Raw genomic sequence first — 16,537 nt, 5'->3', positions numbered from 1 at the left:
AAGGAATTGTCCGTAGATTGTGTCGAGGCACAGATCTGGGGAAGTAAAATATTTCTGCAGAATTGAAGGTCCCCAAGAACACAGTGGCCTCCATCTTTCTTAAATGGAAGATATTTGGAACCCCCAAGACTCTTCCTAGAGCTGGCAAACTCTGCAATCGGGGGAGAAGGGCCTTGGCCAGGGAGGTGACCCAGAACCCGATGGTCACTCTGAAAGAGCTCCAGAGTTCAAATGTTGAGATGGGAGAACCTTCCAGAAGGACATCCATCTCTGCAGCTCTCTACCAATCAGGCCTTTATGGTAGAGTGGCCAGTCCTCCTTTATGGTAGAGTGGCCACTCCTCAGTAAAAGGCACATGACAGCCCACTTGGAGTTTGCCAAAAGGCACTTAAAGGACAATCAGACCATGAGAAACAAGATTGGTCTGATGAAACCAAGATTGAACTCTTTGGCCTGAATGCCAAGCGTCATGTCTGGAGGAAACCTTGCAACATCCCTACGGTGAAGCATAGTGGTGGCAGCATCATGCTGTGGGGATGCTTTTCAGCGGCAGGAACTAGGAGACTAATCAGGATTAAGGGAAAGATGAACAGAGCAAAATACAGAGAGATTCTTAATGAAAACCTGCTCCAGAGCGCTCAGAACCACAGATTGTGGCCAAAGTTCACCTTCCAACAGGACAACGACCCTATGCGCACAGCCAAGACAATGCAGGAGTGGCTTTGGGACAAGTCTCTGAATGTCCTTGAGTGGCTCAGCCAGAGCCTGGACTTGAACCCAATCAAACATCTCTGGAGAGACCTAAAAATAGCTGTGCAGCAACGCTCCCTATCCAACCTGACAGAGCTTGAGAGGATCTGCAGAGAAAAAATGGGAGAAACTCCCCAAATACAGAAGTGCCAATCTTGTAGCGTCTTACCCAAGAAGACTCGAGGCTGTAATCACTTCCAAACGTGCTTCAACAAAGTAATGAGTAAAGGGTCTGAGTACTTATGTAATTGTGATATTTCAGTTAAAAAAATGTAATACATTTGCACATTTTTCTAAAAACTTGTTTTTTGCTTTGTCATTATGGGGTATTGTGTAATAGATTGCTGAGGGAAAAAAAGCTATTTAATACATTTTAGAGTAAGGCTTTAAAGTAACAAAATGTGGAAAAAGTCAAGGGGCCTGAATACTTTCTGAATGCACTGTATATCAAAATCATTATTTTTAGTGTGATTATACTTATTTGTTTTTCCAAACACAGAAAATCCAAAACAATATTATGGTACAATTTGAACCTGAAAATCATTCTAATGTTTCTAGAGCAATACTCGGTTGGAATATGGCGAATGTCAACACAAATAACAACGTGAACTGGTCCCCATGTCTGATGCAGTGATGTCCAAAATACAGTATTACTCTATTCAGGATCTTTACCTGATTATCCTCTCGGAGAGTTTCTTCTGGGTGCATCACAAAGCATTAACCATCTCCCATCTAATCTTCATAACACGATTACCGCCACACTTAAAAACGAACGCACCCAACCAAAACTCTTAAACACATTCAACTAGCAGTGGATCCCCACGTTATACCTTCATCCAGGAAAATAAAGATCAAGCTGTGAGGATGTTGAAGAGGACGTAGCCAATACCTTATGAATAACACTCATTCATCCCCACTAATGTGAGAAGGCAAACAAATAACCTCAACATGATAATAATGCTATCAATTAGGGTATTTATGAGAGACTGTCAATGTAATAGGGGGCTATTCAAAACTGGTCAGACACCAGAGGTATGTTCAAAACTAAAAACGCTGGGTGGGTCCGTCCGGTGTGCGTGTCCAGTAATGAGTGTGTCGTCCCAGCGCCGTCACCTGTCTGCTCCCCATTAAGGCCTGATGAGAATCTAACGCTGCGTTTGGCGCTTCTCTCACATGTGAAGCTACGCAATCAGACAGCACCTCTAATGCGGTTAGCACTTGGCAAAGAACAGGAGTTCTTTATTCCTAATCATGGAGAAAGTATTGATATTATATCTGGGCTGTCATATTTTATTAGCGGGACGCCGGCCACAGTAGCCTAGAATAACGTAGCGGCTCAGAGTGGGGGCTGTGCTGTAGGGAGGAGGTCAGTCAGAGAGAGGGGGTTGAAGGGTGTAGATGGACCCAGAGCAGGCAGAGAGATGAGAAGAGATTGGGCCTGACCCCCCAGGTGAGATCCCGGCCCCACGTTGGCTTCTAGATACATTTTTTTTTAAACAAGGTAGAAACTGACGTTAGAGCTGATATCTCTAAATCTATGGTGGCATCTCACTGCTCTCAGAGTGTGGAGGAGATAGGGGGAGGTCACTGCAGTCTGTCAAACAGAGAAAGGAACTCCACTTGGAACAAGTCGGTAATCCATTTCTCTAGTCGAAAAATACTAAAAATAGAAATTAGGTTCTGGTGAGAATTAATAAATGGGATGGTTTGATTCTTGCTGCACGAGCCAAAGTTTGACCTCAATGAAAATTGGGGCTTCTTACGGGGAGAGATTAAAACGAATTACCTCTCTTTGCTTGAGATGGTAGGAGGGAGCAATTCAATGTGAACAGGAGGAGATAATTGTGAAATAGAACACTCTACGTCTTCCTCAGTGACATATTATCAATCTAATCCTTCTTTAAAACATTTCGTATTACAACAGATTATGGGGGAGGATGTTTGGTTTGTGGGCAAAATACTCATCCCTTAATGCCAAAGCTTGGCATGTAATCTGTGGGAATGTTTTCTAACTGATAGGCAATGTTTAACCTTCAAAAAGAAGCAATATGGTTGAGAGACAGTGGTGGGAGAAAGGTATTATTAAATGGAAGCTGTGACTAAATTGAACTGTCTGGCCCCCCAGAGCAGTCCGAACACAAAAGAGCCTAATTTTAGTCCCCCTCTGGGAAGTCTGGAATACCATATCTTAAAAGCCTTTTAATTCAATTAAACTGGGGTTATAGTATGGCTACATTATGAAGATGTCGTCTACTGGTTTCTCATTAATGCTGCTGTATGTATGTTGACAGGCGAAGGAAAGGCTGGATGCTGGGATGTTGTGCACTAAACTACTGTGTTTTGGCTTGCTGGTCAGTCCTGTTTGGTTTACTTGCATTGAGGCATCTTCAATTCACCTGATGCACGACGTCTTGCCTTCCTACACCATCTCCAACCACACTAACAACAAGGGCATTTTGATGATATAGTGGCTATGCTGTTATGCTTCCTGAATTGAGATTCCATGTCAAAATAAAATAGTACTTGTTGTCATAAGAATTCAAATCAAAGTGTATTTGTCACGTGCGCTGAATACAACAGTATTACATACAACCTTACAGTAAAATGCTTACTTACAAGCCCTTAACCAACAGTGCAGTTTTTAAGTAAAAAATAGGTATTAGGTAAACAATAGATAAGTAAAGAAAGAAAAAAAACAGTAAAAAATAACAGTAGCGAGGCTATATACAGATGGTACCAGTACAGAGTCAATGTGTGGGTGCACCGGTTAGTCGGGCTATTTGAGGTAATATGTACGTGTAGCATTATTTAAAGTGACACAATGCATAGCCCGGGCAGCCATTTGATTAGCTATGCAGCCTTTTGATCCTAGACTTGGTGCTCCGGTACCGCTTGCCATGCGGTAGCAGAGAGAACAGTCTATGACTGGGGTGGCTGGAGTCTTTGACCATTTTTAGGGCCTTTCTCTGACACCGCCTGGTATAGAGGTTCTGGATGGCAAGCAGCTTAGCTCCAGTGATGTACTGGGCCGTACGCACTACCCTCTGTAGTGCCTTGCGGTCGGAAGCTGAGCAGTTGCCATACCAGACAGTGATGCAACCAGTCAGGATGCTCTCGATGTTGCAGCTGTAGAAATTTTTGAGGATCTGAGGACCCATGCCAAATCTTTTTCGTTTCCTTTGGGGGAATAGGATTTGTCATGCACTCTTCACGACTGTCTTGGTGTGTTTGGATCATTCTAGTTTGTTGGTGATGTGGACACCAAGGAACTTGAAGCTCTCAACCTGCTCCACTACAGCCCCTTCGATGAGAATGGGGGCATGCTCGGTCCTCCTTTTCCTGTAGTCCACAATCCTTTCCTTTGTCTTGTTTACGTTGAGGGATGGCACCACCCAGCCAGGTTTCTGACCTCCTCCCTATAGGCTGTCTCGTCGTTGTCAGTGATCCGGCCTTCCACTGTGTTGTCTGCAAACTTAATGATGGTGTTGGAGTCGTGCCTTGCCATGCAGTTGTGGGTGAACAGGGAGTACAGGAGGGGACTGAGCACGCACCCCTGAGGGGCTCCAGTGTTGAGGATCAGCGTGGCAGATGTGTTGTTACCTACCCTTACCACCTGGGGGCGGCCCGTCAGGAAGTCCAGGATCCAGTTGCAGAGGGAGGTGTTTAGTCCCAGGATCCTTAGCTTAGTGATGAGCTTTGAAGGCACTATGGTGTTGAACGCTGAGCTGTAGTCAATGAATAGCATTCTCACGTAGGTGTTCCTTTTGTCCAGGTGGGAAAGGGAAGTGTGGGGTGCAATAGAGATGGCATCATCTGTGGATCTGTTTGAGCAGTATGCATATTGGAGTGGGTCCAGGGTTTCTGGGATAATGGTGTTGATGTGAGCCATGACCAGCCTTTCAAAGCACTTCATGGCTACAGACGTGAGTGCTACAGGTCTGTAGTCATTTAGGCAGGTTACCTTAGTGTTCATGGGCACATTGACTATGGTGGTCTGCTTAAAACATGTTGGTATTACAGACTCAATCAGGGACATGTTGAAAATGTCAGTAAAGACACCTGCCAGTTGGTCAGCACATGCCCAGAGCACCCGTCCTGGTAATCTGGCTCAGCGGCCTAGTGAATGTTGACCTGTTTAAATGTCTTACTCATGTCGGCTACGGAGAGCGTGATCACACAGTCGTCCGGAACAGCTGATGTTCTCATGCATGCCTCAGTGTTGCTTGCCTCGAAGCAATCATAGAAGTGATTTAGCTCGCGGCTGTGCTTCCCTTTGTAGTTTGTAATATTTTGCAGGCCCTACCACATCCGACGAGCGTCGGAGCCGGTGTAGTACGATTCGATCTTAGTCCTGTATTGACGCTTTGCCTGTTTAATGGTTCGTCTGAGGGCATAGCGGGATTTCTTATAAGCGTCTGGGTTAGAGTCCCGCTCCTTGAAGGCGGCAGCTCTACCCTTTAGCTCAGTGCGGATGTTGCCTGTAGTCCATGGTTTCTGGTTGGGCTGGTTGGGCTGGTTAGTCACTGTGGGGACAACTTCATCAATGCACTTATTGATGAAGCCAGTGATTGATGTGGTGTATTCCTCATTGCCATCGGAGGAATCCCGGAACATTATCCAGTCTGTGCTAGCAAAACAGTCCTGTAGCTTAAGCATCTGCGTCATCTGACCACAGGCACGATTCAGTGAAACATAAGATATTACAGTTTTTGATGTCCCGCTGGTAGGATATTTGTGATCGTACCTTGTCTAATTTGTTGTCCAATGATTGTACGTTGGCAAGTAACATTAATGGTAAAGGCCTATTTCCCATTCACCGTTGGTGGATCCTTACAAGGCACACCGCCCTGTGTCCTCTGTACCTGCATCTCTTTCTCCTGCCAATGACGGGGATATTGGCCTTGTCGGGTGTCTGAAGTACATCCTGTGCGTCCTGCTTGTGTAAGAAAAAATCTTTGTCTAATCCAAGGTGAGTGATGGCTGTCCTGATATCCAGAAGCTCTTTTTTTTTGCCATAAGTTACGATGGCAGAAACATTATGTACAACATAACTTACAAATAACGTGAAAAAAAACACATAATAGCACAATTGGTTAGGCGCCCGTACAACTGCTGCCATTTCTTCAGGCGCCATTTGTCCAAACTTCCACACTTATAAATACAATGAACATTCCAATGATGTATTATTGTAGCTTTTAGCCAACAATGTATGTCTGAACATTTAGATTGGAATCAACAGGGGGGCAGTTAGTTAGAATTTTAAAACACCTGTAATTGTTGTATTTATTACGGATCCCCATGATGCAGCAGATACTCTTCCTGGGATTAAGGCAGTTACATCACAAAATTGTTTCAATAAACAGTAGATAATACAACACATTATTACACCACTAATCTACCACTACATATCAACAATATACATTTATAATACCACAATATAACAATATTACAATGTACAGTATGTGTTTGTAGAAAGTGTGTGTGTGTGTTAGCGTGTGTGTCTCTTCACAGTCTGCGTTGTTCCATAAGGTGTAGTCTGTTTTTTATCTTGATATAAAATCAAGATAAAAAACAGACTACACCTTATGGAACAACTTTCTTGAGTTACTTGATGTGGAATAGAGTTCCATGTAGCCATGGCTTTGTGTAATAACATGCGTTGTCCAAAGTTATGTTCTGGACATGGGGACTCTGAGGAGACCCCCTGGTGGCATGTCTTGTGGGTTTTGCATGGGTGTCTGAGCTGTGTGCTAGTCGTTTGAACAGACAGCTCAGTGCTTTCAGCATGTCAATACCTCTCACAAAGACAAGCACTGATGCAGTCAATCTCTCCTCTACTTTGATCCAGGAGAGAGTGACATGCATCTTATTGATGTTAGCTCTCCATGTACATTTTAAGGGCCAGCGGTGCAGTTCTGTTCTGGGCCAACTGTAATTTGCCTATGTCCCTCTTTGTGGCACTTGACCATATGACTGGGCAGTAGTCCAGGTGTGATAAAACTAGGGCCTGTAGGACTTGTTTTGTTGATAGTGATGTGAAGAAAGCAGAGCAGCTTTTTATTACAAACAGACCTCTCCCCATCTTAGCTACCGTTGTGTCAATATGTTTTGACCATGACATTTACGCCAAACAGTTTAGTCTCCTCAATTTTCCTCAATTTCCACATTGCAAGATTCATTGCAAGATTGAGTTGAGGTTTAGCCAGCTGCCCTGGGGAATGCTCAACTCCACCTTGGTTATATTGGAGAGGCTTCCATTAAAGAACACCCTCTGTGTTCTGTTAGACAGGTAACTTTTGATACATGATATAGCAGAGGATGTAAAGCCATAACACATCTGTTTTTTTCAGTAGCAATCATTTGCCGTATGTGTAGAGTACCCGTCCCCGCACCTACCCTATAAGCGTGCTGAAAGTCTGTTGTCTACTGTGAAATAGCATTGTATCTGGTCCAACACAATTTTTTTCAAAAGTTTACTAAGGGTTGGTAGCAGGCTGATTGGTGTGCTGTTTGAGCCAGTAAAGGGTGATTTGCTATTCTTGGGCAGCGGAATGACTTTAGCTTCCCTCCAGGCCTGAGGGTACACAGGTTCCTGTTGGCTTAGATGTATCTCGTTATACAACCCCCTAACTATTTGTCAATCAGTCTATTACCCAAGCTAATTCCCTGTCAGACACCCAGGTGTCTTCCTAGTGTTGTATGAGAGAGAGAGAGAGAGAGAGAGAGAGAGAGAGAGAGAGAGAGAGAGAGAGAGAGAGAGAGAGAGAGAGAGAGAGAGAGAGAGAGAGAGAGAGAGAGAGAGAGAGAGAGAGAGAGAGAGAGAGAGAGAGAGAGAGAGAGAGAGAGAGAGAGAGAGAGAGAGAGAGAGAGAGAGAGAGAGAGAGAGAGAGAGAGAGAGAGAGAGAGAGAGAGAGAGAGAGAGAGAGAGAGAGAGAGAGAGAGAGAGAGAGAGACTGGCAGTAAGTGACAGAAAGGATTGAGCTGGAGGCAGTGAGTCTAAACTATGGGAATATGTGTGTGGGAACAAGAATTCATTACACTCATTTGAGATAACAAGTGCTTGTGGTTTTAATTGACTTAATCAACAAATAGAATTAATCAGAGATTTCTAATTAATGGTAATTGATTGAATATCCACTGGGTCACTGTCAGAGTTTATTCACTGTTTCTGTTCCTTTCAACTGGAGGGCGTCTCGTTTGTCCTTGTCATCGCCATCTTGTCCACATGTATTGAAAATGGACAGACTGAGAATGTAAAGGATAGAAGGAGAGCTGTCGATATGTTCTTTTAGAGAACAGCAAACAACATTTTGCGACATACACTCTGACCACAATTTCTTCCCGAGTCTTATTGAACCACTGGCTGTAGAATGGTGTTATTTTGAGGTCTCTTTTTACTTTTTTAGAATGTCATATCATGGAGTAGTACTTTCTCTGAAAATTATTGTGGATTTTATTAGGGGAAATGTAACCAAAATCTCGCTCTTGAAGGTACAGTTGTAGGATCTTAATTCGCAGCAATATAATGCGGCAGCAACAGGATTTGAACGTTTAGTCTATAATGTTGCTTGGTCTGTGGTTAGGCTACTAGCTGGCCAAAATGATCCTACATGAAATATGCAATACTGTTAATATAACTGTGTATTAGTGTGGGTTTTCAGTGAATGTATGTTCATCATGAAGCTAATCTGCATTTCCTGCCATGCAGGAAAATTTTCCGCAACAAAAGTGATCAAATTAAGATCATACACCTGTAGTTGTCACCCCCTGATCTGTTGCACCTGTCCTTGTGCTTGTCTCCACCCCCTCCAGGTGTCGCCCATCTTCCCCACTTATCCCCTGGGTATTTATACCTGTGTTTTCTGTCTGTCTGTGCCAGTTTGTCTTGTTTGTTCAAGTCAACCAGCGTTTTGTCTCTGCTCTTGGTCCCCGCTAACAAGCTAGCCATTTCACATCGGTTACACCAGCCTAATCTCGGGAGTTGATAGGTTTGAAGTCATAAACAGCGCAATGCTTGACGCACAACGAAGAGCTGCTGGCAAAACGCACGAAAGTGCTGTTTGAATGAATGCTTACGAGCCTGCTGCTGCCTACCACCGCTCAGTCAGACTGCTCTATCAAATCATAGACTTAGTTATAACATAATAACACACCGAAATACGAGCCTTAGGTCATTAATTGGGTTGAATCCGGAAACTATCATCTTGAAAACAAGACGCTTATTCTTTCAGTGAAATACAGAACCGTTTTGTATTTTATCTAAGGGGTGGCATGCATTAGTCTAAATATTCCTGTTACATTGCACAACCTTCAATGTTATGTCATAATTACGTAAAATTCTGGCAAATTAGGCGGCCCAAACTGTTGCATATACACTGACTCTGCGTGCAATGAACGCAAGAGAAGTGACACAATTTCACCTGGTTAATATTGTCTGCTAACCTGGATTTCTTTTAGCTAAATATGCAGGTTTAAAAATAGATACTTCTGTGTATTGATTTTAAGAAAGGCATTGATGTTTATGGTTAGGTACACATTGGAGCAACGATACGCACCGCATCGATTATATGCAACGCAGGACAAGCAAAATAAACTAGTAATATCATCAACCACGTGTAGTGATTATGTTTGATTGATTGATTGTTTTTTATAAGATAAGTTTAATGCTAGCTAGCAACTTACCTTGGCTTACTGCATTCACGTAACAGGCAGGCTCCTCGTGGAGTGCAATAAGAGGCAGGTGGTTAGAGCGTTGGACTAGTTAACTGTAAGGTTGCAAGATTGAATCCCCCGAGCTGACAAGGTGAAAATATGTTATTCTGCCTCTGAACGAGGCAGTTAACCCACCGTTCCTAGGCCATCATTGAAAATAAGAATGTGTTCTTAACTGACTTGCCTAGTTAAATAAAGATTAAATAAAGGTGTAAAAATATATACAGTGCCTTGCGAAAGTATTCGGCCCCCTTGAACTTTGCGACCTTTTGCCACATTTCAGGCTTCAAACATAAAGATATAAAACTGTATTTTTTTGTGAAGAATCAACAACAAGTGGGACACAATCATGAAGTGGAACGACATTTATTGGATATTTCAAACTTTTTCAACAAATCAAAAACTGAAAAATTGGGCGTGCAAAATTATTCATCCCCTTTACTTTCAGTGCAGCAAACGCTCTCCAGAAGTTCAGTGAGGATCTCTGAATGATCCAATGTTGACCTAAATGACTAATGATGATAAATACAATCCACCTGTGTGTAATCGAGTCTCCGTATAAATGCACCTGCACAGTGATAGTCTCAGAGGTCCGTCAAAAGCGCAGAGAGCATCATGAAGAACAAGGAACACACCAGGCAGGTCCGAGATACTGTTGTGAAGAAGTTTAAAGCCGGATTTGGATACACAAATATTTCCCAAGCTTTAAACATCCCAAGGAGCACTGTGCAAGCGATAATATTGAAATGGAAGGAGTATCAGACCACTGCAAATCTACCAAGACCTGGCCGTCCCTCTACACTTTCAGCTCATACAAGGAGAAGACTGATCAGAGATGCAGCCAAGAGGCCCATGATCACTCTGGATGAACTGCAGAGATCTACAGCTGAGGTGGGAGACTCTGTCCATAGGACAACAATCAGTCGTATATTGCACAAATCTGGCCTTTATGGAAGAGTGGCAAGAAGAAAGCCATTTCTTAAAGATATCCATAAAAAGTGTTGTTTAAAGTTTGCCACAAGCCACCTGGGAGACACACCAAACATGTGGAAGAAGGTGCTCTGGTCAGATGAAACCAAAATTGAACTTTTTGGCAACAATGCAAAACGTTATGTTTGGCGTAAAAGCAACACAGCTGAACACACCATCCCCACTGTCAAACATGGTGGTGGCAGCATCATGGTTTGGGCCTGCTTTTCTTCAGCAGGGACAGGGAAGATGGTTAAAATTGATGGGAAGATGGATGGAGCCAAATACAGGACCATTCTGGAAGAAAACCTGATGGAGTCTGCAAAAGACCTGAGACTGGGACGGAGATTTGTCTTCCAACAAGACAATGATCCAAAACATAAAGCAAAATCTACAATGGAATGGTTCAAAAATAAACATATCCAGGTGTTAGAATGGCCAAGTCAAAGTCCAAACCTGAATCCAATCGAGAATCTGTGGAAAGAACTGAAAACTGCTGTTCACAAATGCTCTCCATCCAACCTCACTGAGCTTGAGCTGTTTTGCAAGGAGGAATGGGAAAAAAATTCAGTCTCTCGATGTGCAAAACTGATAGAGACATACCCCAAGCGACTTACAGCTGTAATCGCAGCAAAAGGTGGCGCTACAAAGTATTAACTTAAGGGGGCTGAATAATTTTGCATGCCCAATTTTTCAGTTTTTGATTTGTTAAAAAAGTTTGAAATATCCAATAAATGTCGTTCCACTTCATGATTGTGTCCCACTTGTTGTTGATTCTTCACAAAAAATACAGTTTTATATCTTTATGTTTGAAGCCTGAAATGTGGCAAAAGGTCACAAAGTTCAAGGGGGCCGAATACTTTCGCAAGGCACTGTATATATATGTAAATCATCCAAATCGGTGTCCAAAAATACTGGCCATTCCGATTAATCGGTCGACCTCTAGACAGTATGGTTTTAATATCACAGATAGTCAAGTTCTCACAAGTTTTCAGTATGGACTATACCACCGTTTTTAAAACTCATTTAGGGCAGGTTTCCCAGTTCCAGATTAAACCTAGTCCAGGACTAAACAGCATTCTCAATGGAGATTCTCAATTGAAAGAGCTTTTTAGTCCAGGACTAGGTTTAATATCTGTTTAAGCAACCATCCCATGTTGAATGATCAAATTAAGATCCTACACCTCTACTGTAGACCTGCTTTTATGTAAAGAGGATGCATTGAGAGACAGAGATGCGTACTTGGGAGGTCCCCATTTGCCTGTGCTGTGATTACTGTACCTGCTCTAATAGGACTGGGTCTGCAACCTACTACAGATTAATACAGTACACAAGATGGATCATGCCCTGTGATAGAGTCCTGACTCCTGAGGAGCATGTGATGAGCTCTGAATAGCCATCTCTAATAGTCATCTCTAACAGCCTCTAGATTGTGTTTCCAGCTCGACCGGGGCCGCATATTACCAGACAGCTGATCTTAAGATTCCTTTATTATAAAACATCTGATAGGTGGTCTTGACAGACCAGTTCATTTGAGAGATGGCCGTTTTGGTTTTTGTTGTGTTTTTTTGGTTGGGCTTTGTGATATCTGGATAAGGACAATAGAGCGTCTTGGAGAGAGGCCAGTTTCTTAGCAGCACTGACTGGTAGCCCTTCCCAAATCTCGGCTTGAAACTGACTCATTGTATGGTTCTCTCTCTGCATACAGGGGGAATGCAGACAGCCCACTCCACTGCTCCATGCATTTGGAAAAGCTTTTTAGCAAATATTGGCAGATACCCCTAGCCTCTATGTCAATAAGGACTCAATCAGGAGGGGAAATCAGTTTATGAAACGCAGCAATGCAGAAAGAATGAGGCCGAAGGAGTTGTGAGGAGGGTGTTTGGAAATGTAAAAAGCTTGATCTTCCGGTGCCCATTTAGCACGATGCCATGGGCCATAGTTGTAGCTTTCTAATCTAATCGTGTGGAGTCGTACTGTAGCGGATATGAATATGAGATGTATTATTCGCTTGCCTTGACTTACCTGTAGGTACATAAGAACCAGTCTGAGAGAGAAAACAAGCAACTTCAGGATCTACTGGTTCCCATTGCAATGAGCCTGTAGTGTGTCTGAGTGTGTCTCTCAAATGGCAACATGCGCCCTGGTCAAAAGTAGAGCACTGTATAGGGAATAGGGTGGCATTTGGGATGGACTTCATGTGTGTGTTTTTTAGTAATCTGTCAGTTGTCGAGGGGCTACTGACTCTCTAAACCCATGGCTATTGTACAGGGTAACTTTATCACTGACAACAACCTTCCCCCTTCCTCTCAGAACACAGCCATTGCATTTTGCAATCACATTACCTGTTTAAAAAGACCAGGGAGGGCTGTAAATATATGCTAAAACGGGGTGGAAACTGCTGAGAAAAATCCAATTTAAATGTAATAGTGTTTAATATTTATTGGAAAATGTAAAGAAAATGTAAGGGAATGCTTTTCAGAGCAAGCAGGATTTACATAAATTGTTCTTCCAATGTTTTTGTCCTTTTGCACACAGACAGGAAGGAGCATTGGTTCTCTAGTCACTATGCCATCGCTGCATATTTAAAAAGGGGGTCTTGGCCTGGGCCACACACACATTGGTGTTTCACTGTTTAAGAAGGTGTTAGTATGTGTTGTGGTTGTTGCGGTTCCATTACATGGGACATCATACCACCACACACTGCAGCAGCTAGCGTATTGAAGTTAAAGCAGCCTACAGTGGGGGCTTTGCCCTTTTAATGTTGAATCTTTCTCCTCTTTATGGCAGACATAAAAGGGGGTAGGAGCCTGATTTACATGCAATCCTGACAGGGCATATTGTTGTGGAGACCTCATCAGTGGCGTTGGGGGGTAGTCCGGGGCGTAGTGATGGTAGTCCCAGGTCGCCCCTGAAGTGTGGCTGTGGAGGGAAAAGGAGAGGCTGGGACTGTGTCTCAAATGGTACCCTATTCCCTAAACAGTGCACTACATTTGACCAGGAGTTCTGGTCAAAAGCAGTGCACTATATAGGGAATAGGGTACCATTTGAGACACTGCGGGGTCTGGGTTGCATTAAGCCACATTTAAGCAAAACAGCAGCAGTAGTAGGAGCAGTAGGGAAAAGAAGCACGGCTTTAAAGAGAATAATAAAATGCTAATTTTAAAATCACACATTTGTAGGCTTTACAGAGAGAGGAAAAATATACCATAGCCATATTCAATTAAGTTCATTAGCAGGTTTTTGGCTGTTAATGGTTTGACAGCTTCGTCTAACTCTTTGAACTATAAAGACTCGTACACACATGCTGGTATTCATGACTTCTTCTCCTGAGTCCCCCACTCCCCACCATGGTGCCAATTAATATGGTTACAAAGGCTACTGTAACTAGGCCTCTTAAAACCTACTGTACACTATGAAATGTGCTCTAAAGGAGTATTCCAAACTTTTTACAGTTTTATGTTGACTCTCTTTTTCTCTCTCGCTCCCTCTCTCCCTCTCCTCCTCTCTCTCCCTCTCCGCCTCGCTCTCTCACTCTCCTCCTCGTCCCTCTCCTCCTCTCTCTCCTCCTCTCTCTCTCCCTCTCCCTCTCTCTCTCCCTCACCCCTCCATCTCCCCCTCCCTCTCCTCCACGCCCCTCTCTCTGGCCCCCCCCCCCCCCCCCCTCTCTAGTCTCTGTGTCTGGAGGTACGTGGAAGGCGTAAGGGCGTGTCCTCTGTACTGAGGTTGTGCCAGCGGCTGCAGGAGCAGCAGAGTGTTTCAGACTCAGACCAACAGGCCCTGCAGCTTCAGCTGCTCACCGTCAACCTGGAGCGTCGCTGGGAGGCCATCGTCATGCAGGTGCTGCAGTGGCAGACACGCCTCCGGAGGTCCCTGGGGACAGATCAGGTGAGACCTTAGACATGCCTTGCATGGCACCACTTGGTTCAAATACTGTTAAGATACTGACCTGACACAATAGGGGAACTCAATATCGGTAAAAGCAGTATACAGTTTATACGATATATAAGGTACCTCTCAGAGCAGATGAGACCTCAGCCCAGCCTGGGTGGCACAACTTGGTTCATGCAAGTCTGACTGTAAAGATACCTAGTACAGGGATGGGTGAATCCGGTCCTCAAGGGACCTTGGGTGTCTGCTGCTTTTCTCACTTAATTGCAGAATTGACCACTTAGATACAGCTGGTCACGTGGATATACTTTGTACACAGGGCGGCAGGTAACCTAGCTGTTAAGAGCGTTGGGCCAGTAACCGAATGTTCGCTGGTTCGAATCCCCGAGCTGACTAGGTGAAAAATCTGTCGATGTGCCCTTGAGCAAGGCACTTAACTCGAATTGCTCCTGTAAGTTGCTCTGGATAAGAGTGTTTGCTAAATTACTAAAATGTACATTTATATACTAGCCGCTAGCTATACATTCCGTTTCAGTCATAAAAGTTCCGTTTATACCCTCTAAAGAAGCCCCAACTCTTGACCTATTTATGAGTTGTATTATTCCTCTCAAAGTGAACTGTCCAGGAGTAAGTTATTTAGGCCAGAGAAAAAGAAGATCATGCAGTGCCTGGTAATAATGTAGTGCACTGTAACTATAATGGAGTAATACTAGTGATGCATACGGCAGGGAAAGTGGCTGTGGTACATATGGATATACGGGATACGTACCAAATGGCACCCTTTTCCTATAGTGAGCTACTTTTGACCAGGGCCCAAAGGAATTGGGTGCCATTTCAAGTCAAATCAAACTTTGTTCGTCACACGCGCCGAATACAACAAGTGTAGAACTTACCGTGAATTGCGTACTTTTGGTACGCAGCCTTGGATATATGAAAGGAGGGGGAAGGGTGGCTGGTTGGAGATGGTCCCTTCCCATCTGACTGAACCCAGCATTGAACCCACTCCATCAGCAGGTGGTGTTGCCAAAGAATCATTGACTGACGTTAATGTGTTAAGTGCACCATTCTTCCACGAGATATTCCATCATTTGGTATTTTGTTGATGGTGATGGAAAATGCCGTCTCAGGCACTGCTCCAGAATCTTCCATAAGTGTTCAATTGAGTTGAGATCTGGTGACTGAGAAACACACACACACACACACACACACTTTTAAAACCCGCTATGCTCCTATGAGACCCCTCATTCAAAGACACTGAGATCTCTTCTTCTAGTCATGGTAGCCAAAAGAATGGGCAACTGGGCATTTTTATACATGACCCTAAGCATGATGGGATGTTAATTTCTTAATTAACTCACAGCTGTGGTTCACACCTGTGTGGAAGCACCTGCTTTCTATATACTTCCCTCATTTACTTAAGTGTTTCCTTTATTTTGGCAGTTACGTGTATGATCTCAAGGCATGCCTTCACAATGCGACTCTATAGCTATTGATGACATTCTATACAGTACATAGGCTCAACCCCAGCCGTTCTACATTTCTACAGTGTGATATCTGGCAGTGTGAGACTATTCTATACACAATCCCCATTTTGCTCATGAATGCGTAATGGCACAAGGCTCAGCTCCAAATTTTGCAAATAGAGGCTTGTTAAAAAGTGGTTAGAGTAGTACATGAGTAGTTGCTCTGTAAGGTACCGGTGTTTCCATCAGTCTGTTTATGTAATGTGGAGAACAGATGGAATCGCCGTTAAATCTGTAACTCAGTAGAATGGCCGCCACAACCAACACCTCTTCTATTCTCATGTAGATTAGATGGACATCTTCACACATAGTCCATAGTCTCTCTCTCTGTCCTCTCGTCCGCATTCCTGGAGGACAGCAACGTGCTACTGTGGACCGGGGTAGGGGTTAATCCAGTCAATTCGGGAGGTGAATTGAAGTACATGAATTAAAGTGTGAAAAATGCCCTTCGAAAACTATCCCCAAATAAAATCCCCATAGAAACCGAAATGTAACGTTATGACTCACTACCTGACCCCATCCCTGCTGTGATGGAAGCTTCATCCTCAGCTCCTGTACAAAATCCCAATGCAGGCAGGGTTTTTGGGTTGGTTGGTTGTCAACTCTGTTATAACCACTCCAGTGCAACAGGAAGAGAAGACAAATAGCAAAAGCAACTAGAAATCTGACCTTGCAGGCTGAAGTGCAATTTC

General features: G+C 43.6%; 1 protein-coding gene across 4 annotated transcripts in view; it reads left to right on the top strand.

Moving 5' to 3' along the window:
- The window catches only part of akap6 (A kinase (PRKA) anchor protein 6), a 193,657-nt gene that overhangs the window by 161,961 nt on the left and 15,159 nt on the right, over positions 1-16,537 (top strand). For all 4 annotated transcript variants that reach the window (XM_036954678.1, XM_036954676.1, XM_036954675.1 and 1 more), the window contains exon 12: positions 14,104-14,319. In XM_036954678.1, coding sequence (XP_036810573.1) covers positions 14,104-14,319 — 216 coding nt within the window. The remainder of the gene's footprint in view (positions 1-14,103; positions 14,320-16,537) is intronic.

This window comes from Oncorhynchus mykiss, chromosome 19 (genome assembly GCF_013265735.2).
Source record: "Oncorhynchus mykiss isolate Arlee chromosome 19, USDA_OmykA_1.1, whole genome shotgun sequence".
Taxonomy (NCBI): domain Eukaryota; kingdom Metazoa; phylum Chordata; class Actinopteri; order Salmoniformes; family Salmonidae; genus Oncorhynchus; species Oncorhynchus mykiss.
Note: the sequence above shows the minus strand (reverse complement) of the source record. Positions and strands in the feature narration are given on the sequence as shown.